The sequence below is a fragment of the Apaloderma vittatum genome, unplaced genomic scaffold, assembly GCF_000703405.1.
Source record: "Apaloderma vittatum isolate BGI_N311 unplaced genomic scaffold, ASM70340v1 scaffold32312, whole genome shotgun sequence".
Taxonomy (NCBI): Eukaryota; Metazoa; Chordata; class Aves; order Trogoniformes; family Trogonidae; genus Apaloderma; species Apaloderma vittatum.
In genome coordinates this window covers 1-17040 of record NW_009705774.1, presented here as the reverse complement: position 1 = coordinate 17040, position 17040 = coordinate 1, and the positions used below count along the sequence as shown (strand labels likewise).

The window sequence follows — 17040 nt, the reverse complement described above, 5'->3', positions numbered from 1 at the left end:
GTCAGGCACGGACAGTATTGAGCAATGTGCTTTACATGGTTTCCCATGGCAGAAGAGACATCCCAGCCCAAGCAGAGGGGAATACAGAGGAGAAAGCTGCCCCCCTCCAGCTCTCACCTCTGTAGTCACGGGACAAATACACTGTTCTGTGTGTCTGACCTGTCTGGCCTGAGAGAACAAGGCTGTCATTTAAGCATTGGGAACCAGTTGTTGAGTGAGTCAGTGTCAATCACAGAGTTACAGCTCGCAGAAACTAGCTCCAGAGCTGAAGGCTCCTGGATGAAGCCCAAGAGGGAGTGGAGAGGTGTGTGCAGGTCTTACACCTGACACACAAGGAGAAAAATCACAACTGAAAAAAAGAAGCTAAGGAGGGGAGGAAAGTATAGGATACACCTGGCAGGCACAGAGGGCAGGAAAGAGAGAGGCAGACCACATGAACTCCCCTCATCCCACTTTATGGTTACAGATGCTCTGATCTCTAGAGCCCTGGAACCTCTCCCATGGCCTACAGCCAATGTCTGTCTGCATACTCACCTACGCAGCTCCCATCGACTTCCTCAAACCCCACAGCACAAAGGCATCGGCCCATGGGTACCAGCCACTCCCCGTCAGTGCTGCAGTGCATCCTGGGGGGAGAGCCCGCTTCTTCAGCTGCATGCTCCACGCAGACTCCGGGCACTTCTGTCAGCCCTTCTGAACCTGCTAGCGTCTCTGGAAAACGGGCCAGGCCCCGCACTGCCTCTGGGCAAGTCTTGTAATACACTCGGACAGACACCATCGCTACGCAAGCCCCAGAATTCTGGAAAGCCAAGTAGAAGCCCCGGCGAGACAGCTTCCCAATGGGGCACACTTCTGTGTTCAGCTGCATAGCACCCGATTCGATGTCTCTGCTTGTGAAACTTCGATCTGCTGCCACAGTGTTCAGCTAAGTGAAAGAGAAAAAAACAACAGCTTTAACATCTGAGCAGGCAGGCAGCAGCTGTTGAGATACCCATGCTCTCAAACTTCTTTTACACTAAACTTCTTTCAGTGGCTGCGTGTTCAAATGCTTCTAATGCCAGTGCACTGTGTGCTTTCTTTGAACCTGGAGAAGGTGTTAACAAGAGGGTCTACATCTTTTCTTGCTTTCACACTTTTCTCCTTTCAGTGATTTTGCAGTCTTTCACTGGTCTTATACAGTGGGTACTGTACACACAAATTTGTGAAGTGTTCCGTATTTTTGTTTGCCTAGCTTTCTAGTGTTAGCTCCCTTTTCAGCCATCTTAAAAAAAAATTTTTTTGATCTGTACAGTAATAATCCTATGTTCTGGGTCTCTGATCTCGGTGGTCTTTAGGAACTGCCCCTAAAGGAGCAAGTCTCTCTTCTGTGATATTTTTATTTGTTTGCAAAAATCACACCACCGCTTAGAGCTGAGATTTTTTTATGAGCAGTGAATTACAGCTACTTATTTCTAGGCTGTACTTGATGTAGATCAGATTATCTACCGCAAGATGCTTCTCATGCAGCACAACATATTTCAGCGCTGTAGATACTTAGGTGAAAAATGCTCCCACGCTTTCACATTCTCACTGTCTCAACAAACAAAAGCATGAGAGTGAGTGAGAGATGCTTTCAATGCTTGGGCAAATGGGAAGGGCCTCCATGATATCAAGGGATATGAAAGAACTGGACTGCAGGTTGGGTGGCCTTCTTTCTCAAGATTGCCTGATGGTGGGGTGCCCTTTCTTCTCAGAGGGAAAGCCTGATAATTGATCTTCTCCACCGCAGGCCCCTCCTCATTGCATGACACCACCTGCTGTGTAGTTGGATGGCAGATGAAAGGATCTGCACAGCAGCTGCATCTGGCAGTGGGATCATAAGGCAGGTTTAGGACTTGTGGAGGTATCGCATAAATTCACGTGGCAGGCTGCAGGGGAAGTGGAAGAGCAGTGGGAAAGGAAGGAAATCAGTTACCAGAGTCCTGCTCTGCCTGTGGTGGCCTTTATTGTTCTTTGTTTTCATCACACTGGCATTTGAAGGCAGGCAAATAATTTAGGTCTGTGGCTTCTTTTAGGAAAGAACTGGGTTATAGAATTTCCTCTACAAAAAAGCTGAGGTTCCGTGTTCTGCAATTCAAATGTTTCCATAACAAGAGGGCACTACACTGGGGGAAACAGCAGTTAAGATACAGCGGTGCTAAATACTCTCACACAAGGGAGAATTTCATTATAGTAAGCCATCATCTCCAGTTTTAGAAAGTAAGACCCTGTCTTGTAACAATCAGAGTAAGTGATCAGCAGCACAGAGACCTGAACTGGATTCTGTTCTTCACTTGGTCTAATTTTGCTTCATTACCAAAGGCAAGTCAAAGTCCTTTGGTCTCTGCTTTACTATTTCTAAAAACTAGTGTAACCATTCAGCACTGTTACAACCATTTAGAACCCTTACCAATGTGGTGTCCAGTTAAATAAGTGGTTACGGAGAATGGAGGTCTGATTTCTTTTTAAAACTCCTGTGCCTCCTGTTGCTATGACTGCTCTGAGCATCACAGAGGGCACTGGGGGCAAAGCTTCTTCTAAGGACAACGCTTACTATCCATGCCCCTCCCCAGGTGCCAGTCCTCCTGGCCTCCCCCAGCAAGCAAGTCACAGCTGGTTTAAGCTGAAAGATATGACTCAGATTTCACACCCAGTGCTACAGACCTTGATGAACAACGGACGGCGGAACTGGATCCCCACATCTTGTTCAGACTCCATGTAATAGAGATTGAAGGTCTCCTTGCAGGTCACCACTTCACCTTTGAAGCTCTTGCAGTCCCTCACAGTAAACTTTAGCTCCACATAAATGCGAGAAGCTGCCTCACCCCGATAAATCCAGTTGGTGCGAAGCCAGTGATCAGTGTCACCCTCGGAAAGCACACTGCAGTCTTGGTACATATAGACCGGGGTACCATTTATCATCTGTTGCACTTCGCTCCACTGCTCCCAGGGTAGAAGAAAACACACGTTGTTAGGACAGATGTGAGAAACAAGTTTCACTTCAAATATGACAAAAGCTAGCCTAAAAGATTGATTCCCATATAGCATTAAGGGCTCAAAGCCTGGCTAGCTAAAAGGTCTCTTACACTGAACAAAGGCTGCATCTGGTCTAGAGCCCTATACCTGTCTAAACTCTTTAGATAGGCAGCAAAGAGGATACTGTAATTTGGATCTGACTTATGCCAAATTGAAGCGAACCACAGTGTGTGGCCTCCTGCACATCCCCTTCATCCTACCTCGGTTCCAATTATTTTTTTCATACACTGTCTTTCATAGATTGAGAAAAATGCCCATTACTCCCATGTATTGGCCACTTCTTTCTGCCACTGTTTACATTCAAAGTGTACAACAGGACATACCAGATCAGAACTATTATCTGTGTCTGAAAATAAGGCAGAGCCCTTTGGGGTAAGAGAAAAGTTAGCCTAACACAATGGGAAGGTCAATTACAGAAGGACTGTGTTAGAGCAAGCAGTCATTAGTTTGGAGTTCACACTTTAACTGTGGTATTTTGCAAATCCTAATTTAACTATTAGAACTCGGCTGATTTTCCTGACTTCATACTAGGTTCTGCTTCCTCTCCAGGCAAATAATGGCTGAGAGGACAGGAGATCAGCTGGTTCTATGCTCTCACTAATACTATTTGTATGAATCTGATAGGGTTTGATATATATTTTAGCATACACTTTTGCTGAATTTTATGTGGTTCTAGTTTCCTCACCACAGGTCAGATATAAAATGCAAAGAACAATCACTTCTGAGTAAGTCACGCATGAGAAGTGAAAACTTGGAAAGCAAGGTTTTCTTCACATGGAAAATAACTTAGAACCCTTTTCCCTCCATGCTAAGACTGCCTTTCTCATTATGCTCTAAATGTTTAATCAGATTAAATTGAAACAAGTGCCCACATAGGTATTGGCACAAGTTTAAGCATCTTGGGTTTAAATCACCCCCCAGGTTAAGATGCAATTTAAAGAAGGCTTCAGTCTCTGTATTACTTGAGGCTTGTCAAGTCTCATGGTCTAAGCATAAGATTCACACGTTTCTCCAGCACCATCACTTAATGTACTCAAAGCACAACCCTGCAACCTCTCTCCTAGCTTCTGATCCCACTGACTAGGTCACTCTGCTAGTGGATTACAAAAGACGGACACAGAGAATGCCAAAGGAGGCTCTGTTTTTATGCGGTGACTCAGAGCACAGCCCCTATGCAGCCCCACTCTGAAAACAGAGCACATTCTCCAAGCCTTGCTGATAGCACAAGCTCCAATCTGGCTGATTTCAGCCGTTTACCCAAGTGCATACAAGCAGTCTCCTCCCAGGAAGTTCAGTGGATGGTATCTATGTGTCCCTTCTTGTTTCCTTTTTCTCCCTGTAATTAATCTCCAGTGTTACCCCACCCTCTTAATCTGATCCAGCTGGCATATACCTGCACCACACAGGATTTACACTTATTTCACTTACTGGAGGTCAAAAGGCTTAGGTTATCAAGAGAGAGAAACAGACTGATCAGTCCCAGCTGATCCACCACAAGAGGCAATCACTTAATCACCTCTTGCGCTCTTTCATTGCAAATCTTCTGGAAAATGCTACAGAACTGAATTTACAACAATACACCCTGAAATATATTAAAACAGAAGAAAACATGTTAGAAAGGAGAATAAGAGTAAAGTAGCTTTCACAAAAAATGGCCAATGTTAGGACTGCCTTTTAGAAGTATTTCTCCATGAGTGTCTGTCTCCACCAAGCTGATGGGAATGGCGTAATTGCATTTTAAGGCCTAGAGTTAGCTAAGTTTACATTAGCAGTTCATCGTAAGTCAGTACCACAGGAAAGTGTCACCGGAAAGCGATTTTTGCATGCCTCACCAAAAGATACGAGCAGCTGTGATGCATATCCTGAATATACAATTTTCAAAACTTAAGTGATACAAAACCCAAGTGTCATTTTCAACAGTGATAACTCTAGAAGAAAAAAATTAAACTCTACTGCTGGAAGCAACTATTAACTACTATATTTCTTAGTTCTCCTACTGGAAAATAAACTTATCAATTCCTATATTTTTTAGCTCATTTCAGCCAAGCTTCTTCCAGATTGAGAGCAAAGATTCTTAGCAGTGACTTACTGCCCAGTTTCATATACAGTATGGTGTAAAGAAATAACAAGGGAGACAGACTTGATTTTTCTGGACTCTACTGCTGATGGGAGAAGGAAGTAAACTGAGGATATGATTTATGCTAACAATACAGAACCATTGTTAAATACGCCTGTGACTTCTTTTCATTTTCCAATGAAGCTTTTACATTCAAAGTAGTAGAGGAAAACTGTTACATACAACACTTAATGAAAGGGTGATGAGTCCAGAAGTTGCTAGGCAACTGTCTCACATCCTCAAAGAATATGCTGCAAAGTCAAAATGTATGCCTCTGATTTTTAATGTAAAGTTCTTAATAAACATATTTGTGCTAAAGTCTGGTTCAATCAATACTAATTACTTGGTTCTCCAGTTTATCTGGCAATGACATTGAATCAGCCTCCTTTGATAATATAACTTTCAACCTGTTTCACTCCACACAATGTATCCTTGCTCCAGTCATCAGTTTGGCCATAGGATGGGAAACATTCTTCTAGGAGAAATGGGGGACAGGGAGAGTCAGAGTTCCTCATTTTAGCAGTGAGTGATCTGGGGGTTTATGATGCTACAGAAAAATTTGGCAGGAGATTCGGAATCATAGCAAGATTTAGGCTGGAAAGGACCATTTGAGATCATCCAGTCCAATTGCCGGCTCCAATCAAGCTGAAGAGTTCTTTAACTCTATAGGATGTCATCCAGAGGGACGCTGACAAGCTTGAGAGGTGGGGCCAGGCCAACCTCAGGAAGTTCAACAAGGGCAAGTGTGAGGTCCTGCACCTGGGCTGGGGCAATCCCAAGCACGAACACAGGGTGGGAGATGAGTGGATTGAGAGCAGCCCTGCAGAGGACGTGGGGACACTGGTTGATGAGATGCTCAACATGAGCCAGCAATGTGTGCTGGCAGCCCTAAAAGCCAGCCGTATCCTGGGCTGCATCAAAAAAAGTGTGGCCAGCAGGTGAACAGAGGTGATTCTGCCCCTCTGCTTTGCTCTTGCAAGACCCCACCTAGAAGTCTGCGTCCAGCTCTGGAGCCCCCACCACAAGAGGGACATGGACCTGTTGGAGCACGTCCAGAGGAGGGCCACAGAGATGATCAGGGGGCTGGAGCACCTCTCCCATGAGGACAGGCTGAGAGAGTTGGGGCTGTTCAGCCTGGAGAAGAGAAGGCTCTGGGGAGACCTTACAGTGGCCTGTCAGTGCCTGAAGGGGGCCTACAGGAAAGATGGGGAGGGACTCAGAAAGGAGTCAAAAGAGCTTGTAGCTCTCACCAGTAATGCTGTTTTCATCTCCAGCTTGCCTGGGACTTGCCCTGTCTCCTTTTGGAAAAGAGCCTGCCTGCTGTGACCTATATTTTTTTGCTTTCACCTTAGCTTCACACAGTGGCTTCCAATCTGTCGCCTGCAGACCCCTGGGGAAAGGCACAAAGATACTTTTAAGATACTTACAGAAGGCAACAACAAGCAAGCATCTTGCCAACAGGCTTAAAGTTCCTAAACTAAGATGCATGTCTCCACTGGAAGAGTTAGGGGTTCATATACCGAAAACCAGTCGCTCTTTCAACTTTAGGTTAGAGACTTGCACCAAGATGAAAAGACCGGCTGAGTCAGTTAGTTACACAGCCACCTACAGCATACCTGTGCTTAGCAAGTGCATCACTTTCCCATCTAATTTGCAACAGAATTCAGAGTGCTGGTTTACTCTATGGAATCTCTTCCTGAAGAAAAGCCACAGGGCCCCAAAACAGCAATTTTTTTCAACAACAATACATTGCAGGTGTGCCAAGCCTGAAACCGCTTTGCAGAACACACATCACTGAACGATTTCTGTCTCCTTCTCCCCGCAGCACTTTTGTCTGTGGAGTCTCTTTGACTTTTGCACATTGCATGCTGACATGACCAAAAATACCTTCCTGGAATAGATTCAGAGTTGAAGGCAGTTGTACATTACAGGTTTGCCCATACTATATTCTTAGCTTAGTGCCTCAAAGACTGTGACAATAGAGGCATCTTTCTGGTACCTTGTGTGATGTGATGAACAGCTTCTCTTCAGCTAAAATATATCTTGAGAAAAATGTGTCAGCAGGTAAAGCTAGTCCAGCCAGTCAAAAACAGCAGGACCACAGTGGTGTTTTGGCGGTGTTCCAGAATCAAGTCTCTGTGACCCTTCACTAAAAGTTTCTCAATACTCTTGCAAGTTCTTTTGCTGGTGTGGAAGACAATTTAGATGACGATGATGAAAGAAGCATGGTGACATCTAGACACTTAACTTCATGCGTCCTGTAACTCTAGATCTGAAAACAGCAAAGAGGCTGCTTTTGTTTTTTGATCATTTGGCAATGGTCAGAGAAGTTTGATTTCATCACATCATCATTAAGTCTTTAATACAATTGAACATAGAAGTGATGTTTACTTGTCTACAGCGTCTTTGTGGGTAGGATGATATATTTTTTCCCCACAATGATCCATTGATTATTCTCAGGGAGGAGCAACTGCATTATGTAATTACCTGTCCTTCAGGGCACTAGCACATAGGTGTCATCCCACCCACCTCCTTCCAATTTAACTTGTACTCAAGTTCTTTTGGGAAGATAAGGTCTTAATGTGAGCCACAGAGCTCCAGTGCATTGATTACAGAAACCTGTTTATCAAACCCAGGTTCTGCTGTCGGCCTATTCTCTGAACTGTCTGGCCACATTAAGGTCTTGCATGAAAACAATTCTGGTCACAATAGATGCTACTAGGTGAAGGATAAGGACACTACTCCAAAATTTCACCTAGCTATTCTGGAATACTTCTTTCATATATACCCATTTTGCTAACATCCTCTAACAATATCAATAACTTCAAAAATGAGAGGAGTAGAAAATCAAATGGTGCATCTCAAGAGTTCAGAATTCATGTCCAGTAAAGCAAATATTAGTTATAATATTATTTTTGCACTATATTGTACATTGCATAGGATCTGCTGTAAATGGAAGTGATTTTTTTTTCTAGGCAAAGGGCTTTGTATGGTTTTAGTTATGGTTTTGTAGGGTATGTCAAGTATGCTTCTAGTATTTACAGAGAACTTGGGAAATGAGTCTAATATTGATGGGCAATACTTTCTCTGTTTGTAGAGCTTCTTGTTAAATTTGGATCAGGTGGAATTCCACACAGAGACAGGGTAATTCTGCCTTTTTTTGAGATGATCAAACCTGCTTGGAGAAAACAAACTGCAGGAGATGGCGGCATGAAAGTCACAGTGAGGAGCGGGCAGGCTCCAGGTCAAGCATAGAGAAGCCAGGAACTAAGTCTTACAAGCAACAGATAAAACCTTCCAAGAAATCAGAGAAAATGAGCATATTTTTCTGCAACTCCGCTTTTGAGATGGTAAGAATCACACTTCAAAGCACTGGTCCATCCAGCAAGGATGCAGCAGGCAACAAAAATTATAAAGCCTTTCCTTTCTAGCCTGCCTACCTGCAAACTCAACAGTATTTTGGTTGGTATTAACAATAAATGTTAGTTTGTTTTTTGTTTTAAATAGCCTGTTAGTCTTCTTGAAGACCATGCTACACGGCAGACTCACCTCAAAGCTCCAGCTGACTTGTGATGCTTTTGTGTTAACATCAGGAAGTTCAGTGAACCTTGTCCACTCTCATTCAACACCTATAAAAGGGTGAATCAGCTTCCTGAAGCTGCCAGGCAACAGTGTTGTCACCACAGCAGTGCCTGAGCAGCCTTGGTGATGAATGTCATCGTCGTACAGCATCTTCGCTTTGGCTCAGAATGCGGTCTTTTCTGCCCTTCAAGTCACAGCACTGCACTAGCCGAGATTGTTACATGAGTCTGTGGCAGTGACTTGATCCTAGGCTATCCAGCTGGTGGCTCATGTAATGTGGCCTATGGTACAGCTATTAACTTTTAACTATTAACAGCTATTACACTTTACTTCCCCTCATGTCACATTTTACTCCTTCCTCTCATTCCTCCAAGTAGTGGATATGCATAACGCTGTTTTTTTTCCCCTTCTCTCCCAAATCCACACAAAATAAGCAATTTTCACTTCATAGAATATCATCAACCAGTATCTCCACCAGTCCACACATCAACAGTAGCAGGGCATGTTTCCAGTTCCAGTGAGCTGTTGACTTTACTAAGCATTTGTCCCTTGTTTTTATACAGATTGTGTCCCTTGGAAGAGCTAATCCCCTATGCCTGATACTTAAACTGAGAGCAGCCTAAGGTATATACCGCTACTCTATCCCAGGTTCAGAAGTGGTTACATCCCTTTGAGCTGGATCTTGAAGGACATGCATTGCACCACCTTCAGATGCTACAAAAAGCTGACTGGCTTAGCCAAGACTAAGATACCAAGAAGTCCGATTAACTGAACTGCCCATGTTTAATGAAATGGGAGTGCCATGCTGGAATCACTTGCAGGTTGAGGGCTGCGTGGCCCACGACACTATTTCTTTCATGCCCCGACCGATCTGTCTGAGCAGAAGTGATGGAAACAGAAACCAACCATCAGCTGTTATTTACAATTGGGACCTCTTTGTCCAGTGGAACACAACTTTGCCTTGCTAGAACCTGAAGGCATGTAAACATTATTATGTTGTCAGTGATATAAAAGTTGCTGGCAGATTACAGGTTCTTAATCTATTTAAAGAAAATAATTGAGCAGTGTAGAATTTGTACTATGCCTGGGATTTAATAGGAAAAACAATAGCTTCAAAAAAAATATATCTGAGCACTGGCTTACTAAAATTCCATTCCCATAGTTTTGGATGCTGTTACGTTCATAATCAGAGCTCCTGTGAAATACAGGGTGCAGAACTGCACAATAATTACATCATTTCCAAAGTTTTTTCAGGTGTTTTTGGAGCCACAATAGCTGCAGTTACTGGATATTTATGAATAACCTCTGGGATACATTAGGTCACTGGGATGAAAAGCACATCCTTAGTCGTGTGTGAAGACTTTGGAAAAGTTGAGCAGATCAGGTGCCATGCACACTAGGAGATGTGGTAGAAAGTATGAAGCTGATAGCAACACTCTGAAGTATGTGTGGAAGCAAGCATGAAATGGGAATAGGCAGAGAAAAAAAAAATGTCCTCCACCTCGCCATGCATAGAAGGTTGAGAACAATGGCAGTCTAGAAAGGAGACCAAGAAAATCATCTGGAAGCTTTAATAATACCACGATGCACACAGAAATATAATTTGGGAAAAATATGCTCCATTACCTAGCTACCAGCATTGCTGAACCTTTAATTTGTAATAAATATGATACAATTTGACAATTAGTGGCAGCAGAGGAGTTCATGAGATTTCTGAAATAACAGATATCCAATCAGAAAACAAAGTTACTGTGAAAAAGGACTCTTTTACAAGCAAGGACAGCTGTAGAACTGGTGAAAGGATGCCTCCTGATAAAACATACCAGCTGAAAAATAATAGTGTGTTTAATTTACCATCCATCCAACAGCACAGAGACAGAAAGTCATGCTGAGGGGTCCAGTGTGCAGCATCCTAGAGTACAAATGGCTAGAAACTTAGGTAGTCAGATGTACTCATGACAGTATGACTGGATTATGCAAATACTCTTCACAGTCACAAAAAGGAAAGTGGAAATAGTGGATGAAATGAAAATTTCAAGATAGGCCCACAAGCTGGGGATGAAATAATCATAGCAACTAAAGACAAATACTGGATTGCCCAGTACATTGTATCATAGAGCTACACAAACTATCCATACAAATAGATATTAAAATGTTCAAAACATTCTGTCACATAAAACTGGAAGCACCTTTTGTGCCTGGGATAAAAATCTAAGCTCAGAATGCTAACAATCAACCAATGCAAAACTACCACATAAACACAGAAAGATTTAGGTGGGAAGGGACCTCTGGGTCTCTACTCCAATCCCATGCTTGTAGCAAGGCTAACTTCAAAGCCAGTTTGGGTTGCTCAGGACTCATCTATTAAAAGCAAAATGACGAGGATAACATGACTCCTCAGCACCATCTGTTCAAAGCTGATACAACTATATTCAAAAGCAAAATACAGACAAATAACTTTTTATACTGTTATTTTACAAGCTGCCAAGAAGCAATAGTATGCCTAGGAACTGAATTTGTTCATGATAGAATTTAAGAAATCCTTTAGCGACAGTTTTAGTGATTTTTTGAAATCAGTTCAAGTGCTGTTTGTGCAGCATGGGGAGCCTTAAAGAAATGTCAGAGCAAGTAAATTCTGGACTCCTGACACCTTTGAAGTGATCATCATTAGCTCTCTAATATATGTTAAAAAAAAAAAGGGGAATCTACCACTAGTACTGCAATGCACCTCCTCATGCCCAACTGGTACTGCTATCTCAAAATTTCAAAGACAAAAAAATTACCAAGAAATTTGTTACATGATGGGGTTTGGGGATGGTAAGGTGGATAAGAAAGTGATTGTATGAACTACAGTTTGCCTTTTTAAGGGTAGTTTTCTATAGTAGCCTAAAATGAATGAAAGCCCTTCTAAACAGCTACTATAAAGCAAGCTAGCACTAACATTTTTGCAAACAAAACATCTACAGACACTTTACTTATAAAGTACCAACACTTTCACTTGAAGACTACTTTTAAGCTTAGGCAAGATTTCACTGTGAATTAACGTACTCTAGAAGTCCAGAAAAACGACGCATGTTGACTGGAGTACGGCTCAGAGTTCTTAGGCTGAGCATGTGTTAACAGAAGTACTGTCTGTGCTGCATACAGACCAAGTCTGACCCTGAAACACTCACACACGGCAAGTCACTTCATCCACTGACACGGGCTAAAAGTGAGGAGAAAACAAAGGTGTAATTCTGCCTCCACAAAACTATCCAACCTCTTCTGAGCTATGCCTTAGAGAACCTTGACCACATAAAGCATGCAAATTCCTCACAGCAAATTCCTCCTCTGTGTGATAAGCATATTGACACAAATCCAACTCAAAGATGGGAGATCTCTGGCACCTGGGGTTAGGTACAAGTAGCAGTGTTACATGAAATATACCCTTCAGCATTAATCTCAGCTCTTTTGTGTCACAAAAATGTTCTGAATTAATCCTAGTTCTCTTCTGAACATATTTTTTTGTTTTCAAAGAATGGTTTCAGAAACAGTTGTTTGAAGTTCTGATTCCAAGTGAATCGACCATTGTTCCCTTTTTGCTTGTGGTAGTTTGTACTCTTTCCACTTAACAGTCATTGGGAAATGATGTAATTAGACAAAACCCTGCAAAAGAGTTGCTCATCAGAAGTCAATGAATCTATTCTTCATTCTTAGTTTATCAGTCATCAGTACCCTCAACAACTAGTTTAGATTGCTCTCTAGCCATGTGTTCCAGCATCTTCTACAATTCCCAATTACAACTACTGTATTTTAAATATACATGTTTTTAAACGCAGATGTAACAAGCAGAAGGGTATGCCAACGCCTAGCACTGCTGTGAACCTACTGTGCAAAAACCAGATATTCTGTAATTAAGGTTTTGTCCTCTTTCTAGCAGATTATTTTCAGAACGCACTTTTCAGTGGTTTTTTTCCTGATCTCTTCACGAGGCAGACTTGATCCTGAACATGCCTAGGAGCCTGGTACTGGCTTAAAATTACCACACAGACTGTTAATGGGGACAACAAAGGGAACAATGAGGAAAACATGATCTACATGTATGTCTCACTAGGGCACCTGTTTTGAGTAGGGTATAATAATAATAACCAAAACAGCTGTATTAATGAAACAAATGCAGTTATGCCAGTACAGGAGAACCTCACTGTCTGTCTCTTGATCACCCAGCAAGACTACCAGGAGGAGGCTGGGGTGAATTTAAACCAGCCACAGCACATTACAGAGGAAAGTTATGAAAATGAGTCAGGAACAAGCTGAACCCCAGTCTACTTTATAAGCAGCAAAGGTAAAGACGCTTCCTCCTTAGGAGAGCTTGAGGCTTGCTAGAAAGATAAGAGCATGGATGAGGAACTGCATATATGTATTCACATACATCCTTCTAGCTACTACAGTGTAGTCCCTGAATTCCCCGCTCCCACAGTCCCGCTGTTACAAAGGAAACAATCTTTGATAACACAGGTCATGAAGCTAGAGGGACCGCTCAACTGTACTTCATACAAAATAGCTATACTTGTACAAAAATAGCTGAGAGCTCCGCTGTCTTTTTGAGTCCAATTCTGCAGCGCTTTCAGGAGTAGGTTTTGAAGCACTCCCATCAAGTCAATTTTCCAGTCATGAAACAAAGGGAAATGCCCCTCTCATTATCAGCTGTATGGGTCAGCCAAACACAGCGTTAGGGCTGGGTGTAAAGCCCTAGAACCTTCCAGCCCACCCAGCAGGCAAGATTGCTGCCCCATGACTTAACAGTTATTTCTTCAATCAGCTGCTGAGTTAAAAAATGTGTAACTGAATCACTCAGTTTAGTACTCAAGAGGAAAAAAAAGACCAAACAATTTTAAACAGACAAAGATTCTAAATTTTTGAGAGGCTTGGAGAGAGCAATACTTCTGCGATGGCTATTTGCCCAGAAAACGAGACATAAAATGGATCTGCAACATGTTAGAATGAAAATCTGGGTGATGATTTGATTTTTTCCTTTTTCTCCATTAAGTTTTGTTACTTCATGGAAACAATATATCTCAAGGACATGTTTAATCACTGACAGCTACTGGAAGTCAATGAAGCATCAGTTCCTCAAACAGCTGGCTAGTGGGTGGGGTTGCAGAGGGGCTGCAAGGGAGACTTACAAAGCACAAAATGTTCAGGAGAGGGTGAAGCTGCAGAAGCCAAATTTTGTGAGGCAGGGTTAAATTTCAACTTGGATTATGCTTTTCCATCCCAGTCGCTCCCCTTCCTTGCATGTGTGTACTCACCCCTACTTCTGGAGGGTCTGGAAGCCAGCCCAGTTCACTCTGCGCAGTGCTTGTGTCAAGTAGATCCACTGAAAACCAGAAGAAGGGGAAAAAAAAAATCAGCTACCCAACTCACATGGCCCATGCTTCATGAGGCCTCATCCTCAGTTTGTCACAGAAGACAAAGCCTGCACTTCCTCTCTCAACCCTATATCTTTTGTGATGTTTTAGAGGAAGGATGGGAAGATATAAGACAGTGCAGCTAGGCAGGAGTTAAAAGGTTTTCCTCATATGTGAAACCCCTCCCCTTCTATTCTCCTTTCAAGTAATACACATACATCCATAAAATGCAATCCTGACAAATTCTTCTGCTTTCTAAAGCTGCCCCAAAACAAGAACAGAAGGCTGAAGCCTATTGAAAATGGAATCCAGCACTAGCAGCTGAACATGTCTTTCCTTAGAATAGGAAGGAAGTAGACCAAATGGATGAAGAGGCAAGCAATCAGATAAATAACGAACACAGAAGATCAATCAGTGTCTTCCAGAGGTACTAATCAGTGCTTGAAATACAGTGGGAAATTAGAGAGGCAGTGTGAAGTGTTAGAATGGACTTTCCACTGTCAGAGTACCCAAAAGCCATGAGATGCATCAGTTGCTCAAACTGCCGAACCCCCTACCTCTGACCCAGGCTATCCATCATCTGATGGTGGCCTAAAAACCATTTCACTCTCTCACACCATGGCTCTTTCAGCCATGACAGCAAGAGAATAACAGCTCCCAGCCACAGCACTGCCACCTCTTGCAGAATTGCCCTGCATGACTGTGTGAAGCCTTGGATCTTGCAGTCAGATGACAAAGGAGGAATTCAGTAGTATATTCATTTTTAGCCCTCAAATAAATTTGTAAATGTGATCAGAATTTGCTCTCACGACTTGATTTGAAGAAAAGGTTAAAAGAAAATATCACTTTGTAGGCAAACAGGGAGAAGAGAGAGGAGCTGGAATAAGTTGTACTGCTGGATGTGCAGCTTCATGCCTGCCTTTGGGTATGCCAGTGCTGCCAGAACAGACTACTGGTTTCAGTGCACCTATCGCAGCCCCAGTTTGGGAACATAGGAAACAGGAAAAATTCCTTGGATTCCCCTTTAGATTCCTGTGGGTATATTCAGAGGGGTCATTTCTAAACATCTCAGAAAAGAATTTGGGGGTGAAGGGTAGGAAATATTTAAATGGCATTTAAATAGCCAGATTTCCTCCCCCTCATCTGACTGCTTTACAATTACTGCCTGCCAACTATAAGTAATAGAGTGTAAAGTGCAGATCAGCAAGAGTCTTGTGGAATGAGGAAGCAGGCTGTGGGCCCAGAATCAGAGATAAGAGGGACTGCACTGCTGTTCTCACCTCTGAAACACCCTTTCAGTATTGGGAGAAGAGCAAAGCAGGAATCCAGGTTTTGCAAGTTCGCAGCATTCACAGCATGGTCATATGGCAAAACCTTCCCAGCTACGGACTCCCTGTCCAGACAAGGCTCCTCATTCACTTCTCTTCTGCCCTCAATCTCTCCATTTGAGATACTCTTCTTGTGTTGTTGGCTTCAAAAACTCCCAGGGTGAGGCAGCCTGTCCTTCCAGAACCATCACCCAGATAATATCTATCCCAAGCACTTCAAGCCTGAAGCAGTGATGTGGAAGTGAGAGGGGCTGCACGGCAAGTTCTAGCAGAACTCCAAGGAGAGGAAGAATGAGTTAGCAAGTCCACAATAGCACACGGGATATGAGTACTTGGAGGCTACCAGCTCTTTAGCCCACAGACTCGCTGCCTGGAATTTCATGTGGCTGTCCATCCACATGGGAGGAGGTCTACCCAAAAAGAAGAAAGATTTCAGATAAGAGAGGACGCCAGGGAAATGAGCCGTTCCCAGATAGACACATTAAGGAAGAATGGATCACAGACACAGCCCAAATGAGATGGTTGAGATAGGGGAGAAGCTGGCAGAGAAGTCCTTGAGTGTTACTGCCAGCTACTGGTCACACACTTACGGAAACCAGAGCCTGCACAGCACTACCTTATGTTACTTCTCACCTAGTCTGGCCTTCTCTGCAGTGTTTGCTAGCTGCGTGCATCCATGTAGCTGGATCCTAAATACAAACATGCTTGTCAAGAATGCTTTAAAAGAACTCTCGGCACTTGCAGAGTCTGAGATGAGCCCATGATTGAACTGCCAGTTATGACTAAGTCCTCTCAATTGAGAACCTAGAGCATAAAAGGAGAGGGCTGTCCTCAGGATGGAAAACCCCCAACACCTCTTGCTGTGCAAAACAGAGACCAGAAGTCTGTGGTGGGAATTAACTGCAGGAGCAGGTAAGGAACTGAGCAGAGATTTACTCCTTCTCACCTCTCTGTTAAAAATTCCCATTCCCCAGATGTTTCATAACCAGTTGCAGCTGCCAAAATGGAAGAAAAAAAGATCACTACATTTAATAAAAGAGACTAAGTGGAACAGAGAAGGGAAGCAAGGAAGTCCCAAGAGAAGAGGTGGGAGAGGAAACTATAAAACTTAGCTCTGCCTTCCAACACTGGGGTAGGTAAAAGAGACTGTCTCACCTTCCAAGCCTCTGAAAAAATGACTGTCCTCTTGCTCACAAGGGTTAAATGGAAGAAAAAAAGATCACTACATTTAATAAAAGAGACTAAGTGGAACAGAGAAGGGAAGCAAGGAAGTCCCAAGAGAAGAGGTGGGAGAGGAAACTATAAAACTTAGCTCTGCCTTCCAACACTGGGGTAGGTAAAAGAGACTGTCTCACCTTCCAAGCCTCTGAAAAAATGACTGTCCTCTTGCTCACAAGGGTTACCTCCCAAGAGGGCTTCCTGAGGAAACTGCGGGGGTGTTAGCAGAGGGGGGATGGGGGGAGCGAGAACGGGTGAGGGGGTGGGTGCAGAAACTTTCTGAGTTTATGTTTAAACTTGTTATCTGCAACGCTTATGTTTAAGGCAAACAGAGGCAGAATTCTTTTGGATC

General features: G+C 43.1%; 1 protein-coding gene across 1 annotated transcript; it reads right to left on the bottom strand.

Annotated features, from left to right (window-relative positions):
• Positions 1–534: 534 nt before the first annotated feature.
• LOC104271026 (ephrin type-A receptor 1-like) lies at positions 535–2940 on the bottom strand (the record flags this gene model as incomplete). The annotated part of the gene is made up of 2 exons (XM_009865570.1): positions 2683–2940; positions 535–925 (listed from the first exon to the last, which is right to left on the bottom strand). Coding segments are annotated over exons 1-2 (649 nt in total), but the record flags the coding sequence as incomplete, so codon positions are not given.
• Between the last annotated feature and the right edge of the window lie 14100 nt (positions 2941–17040).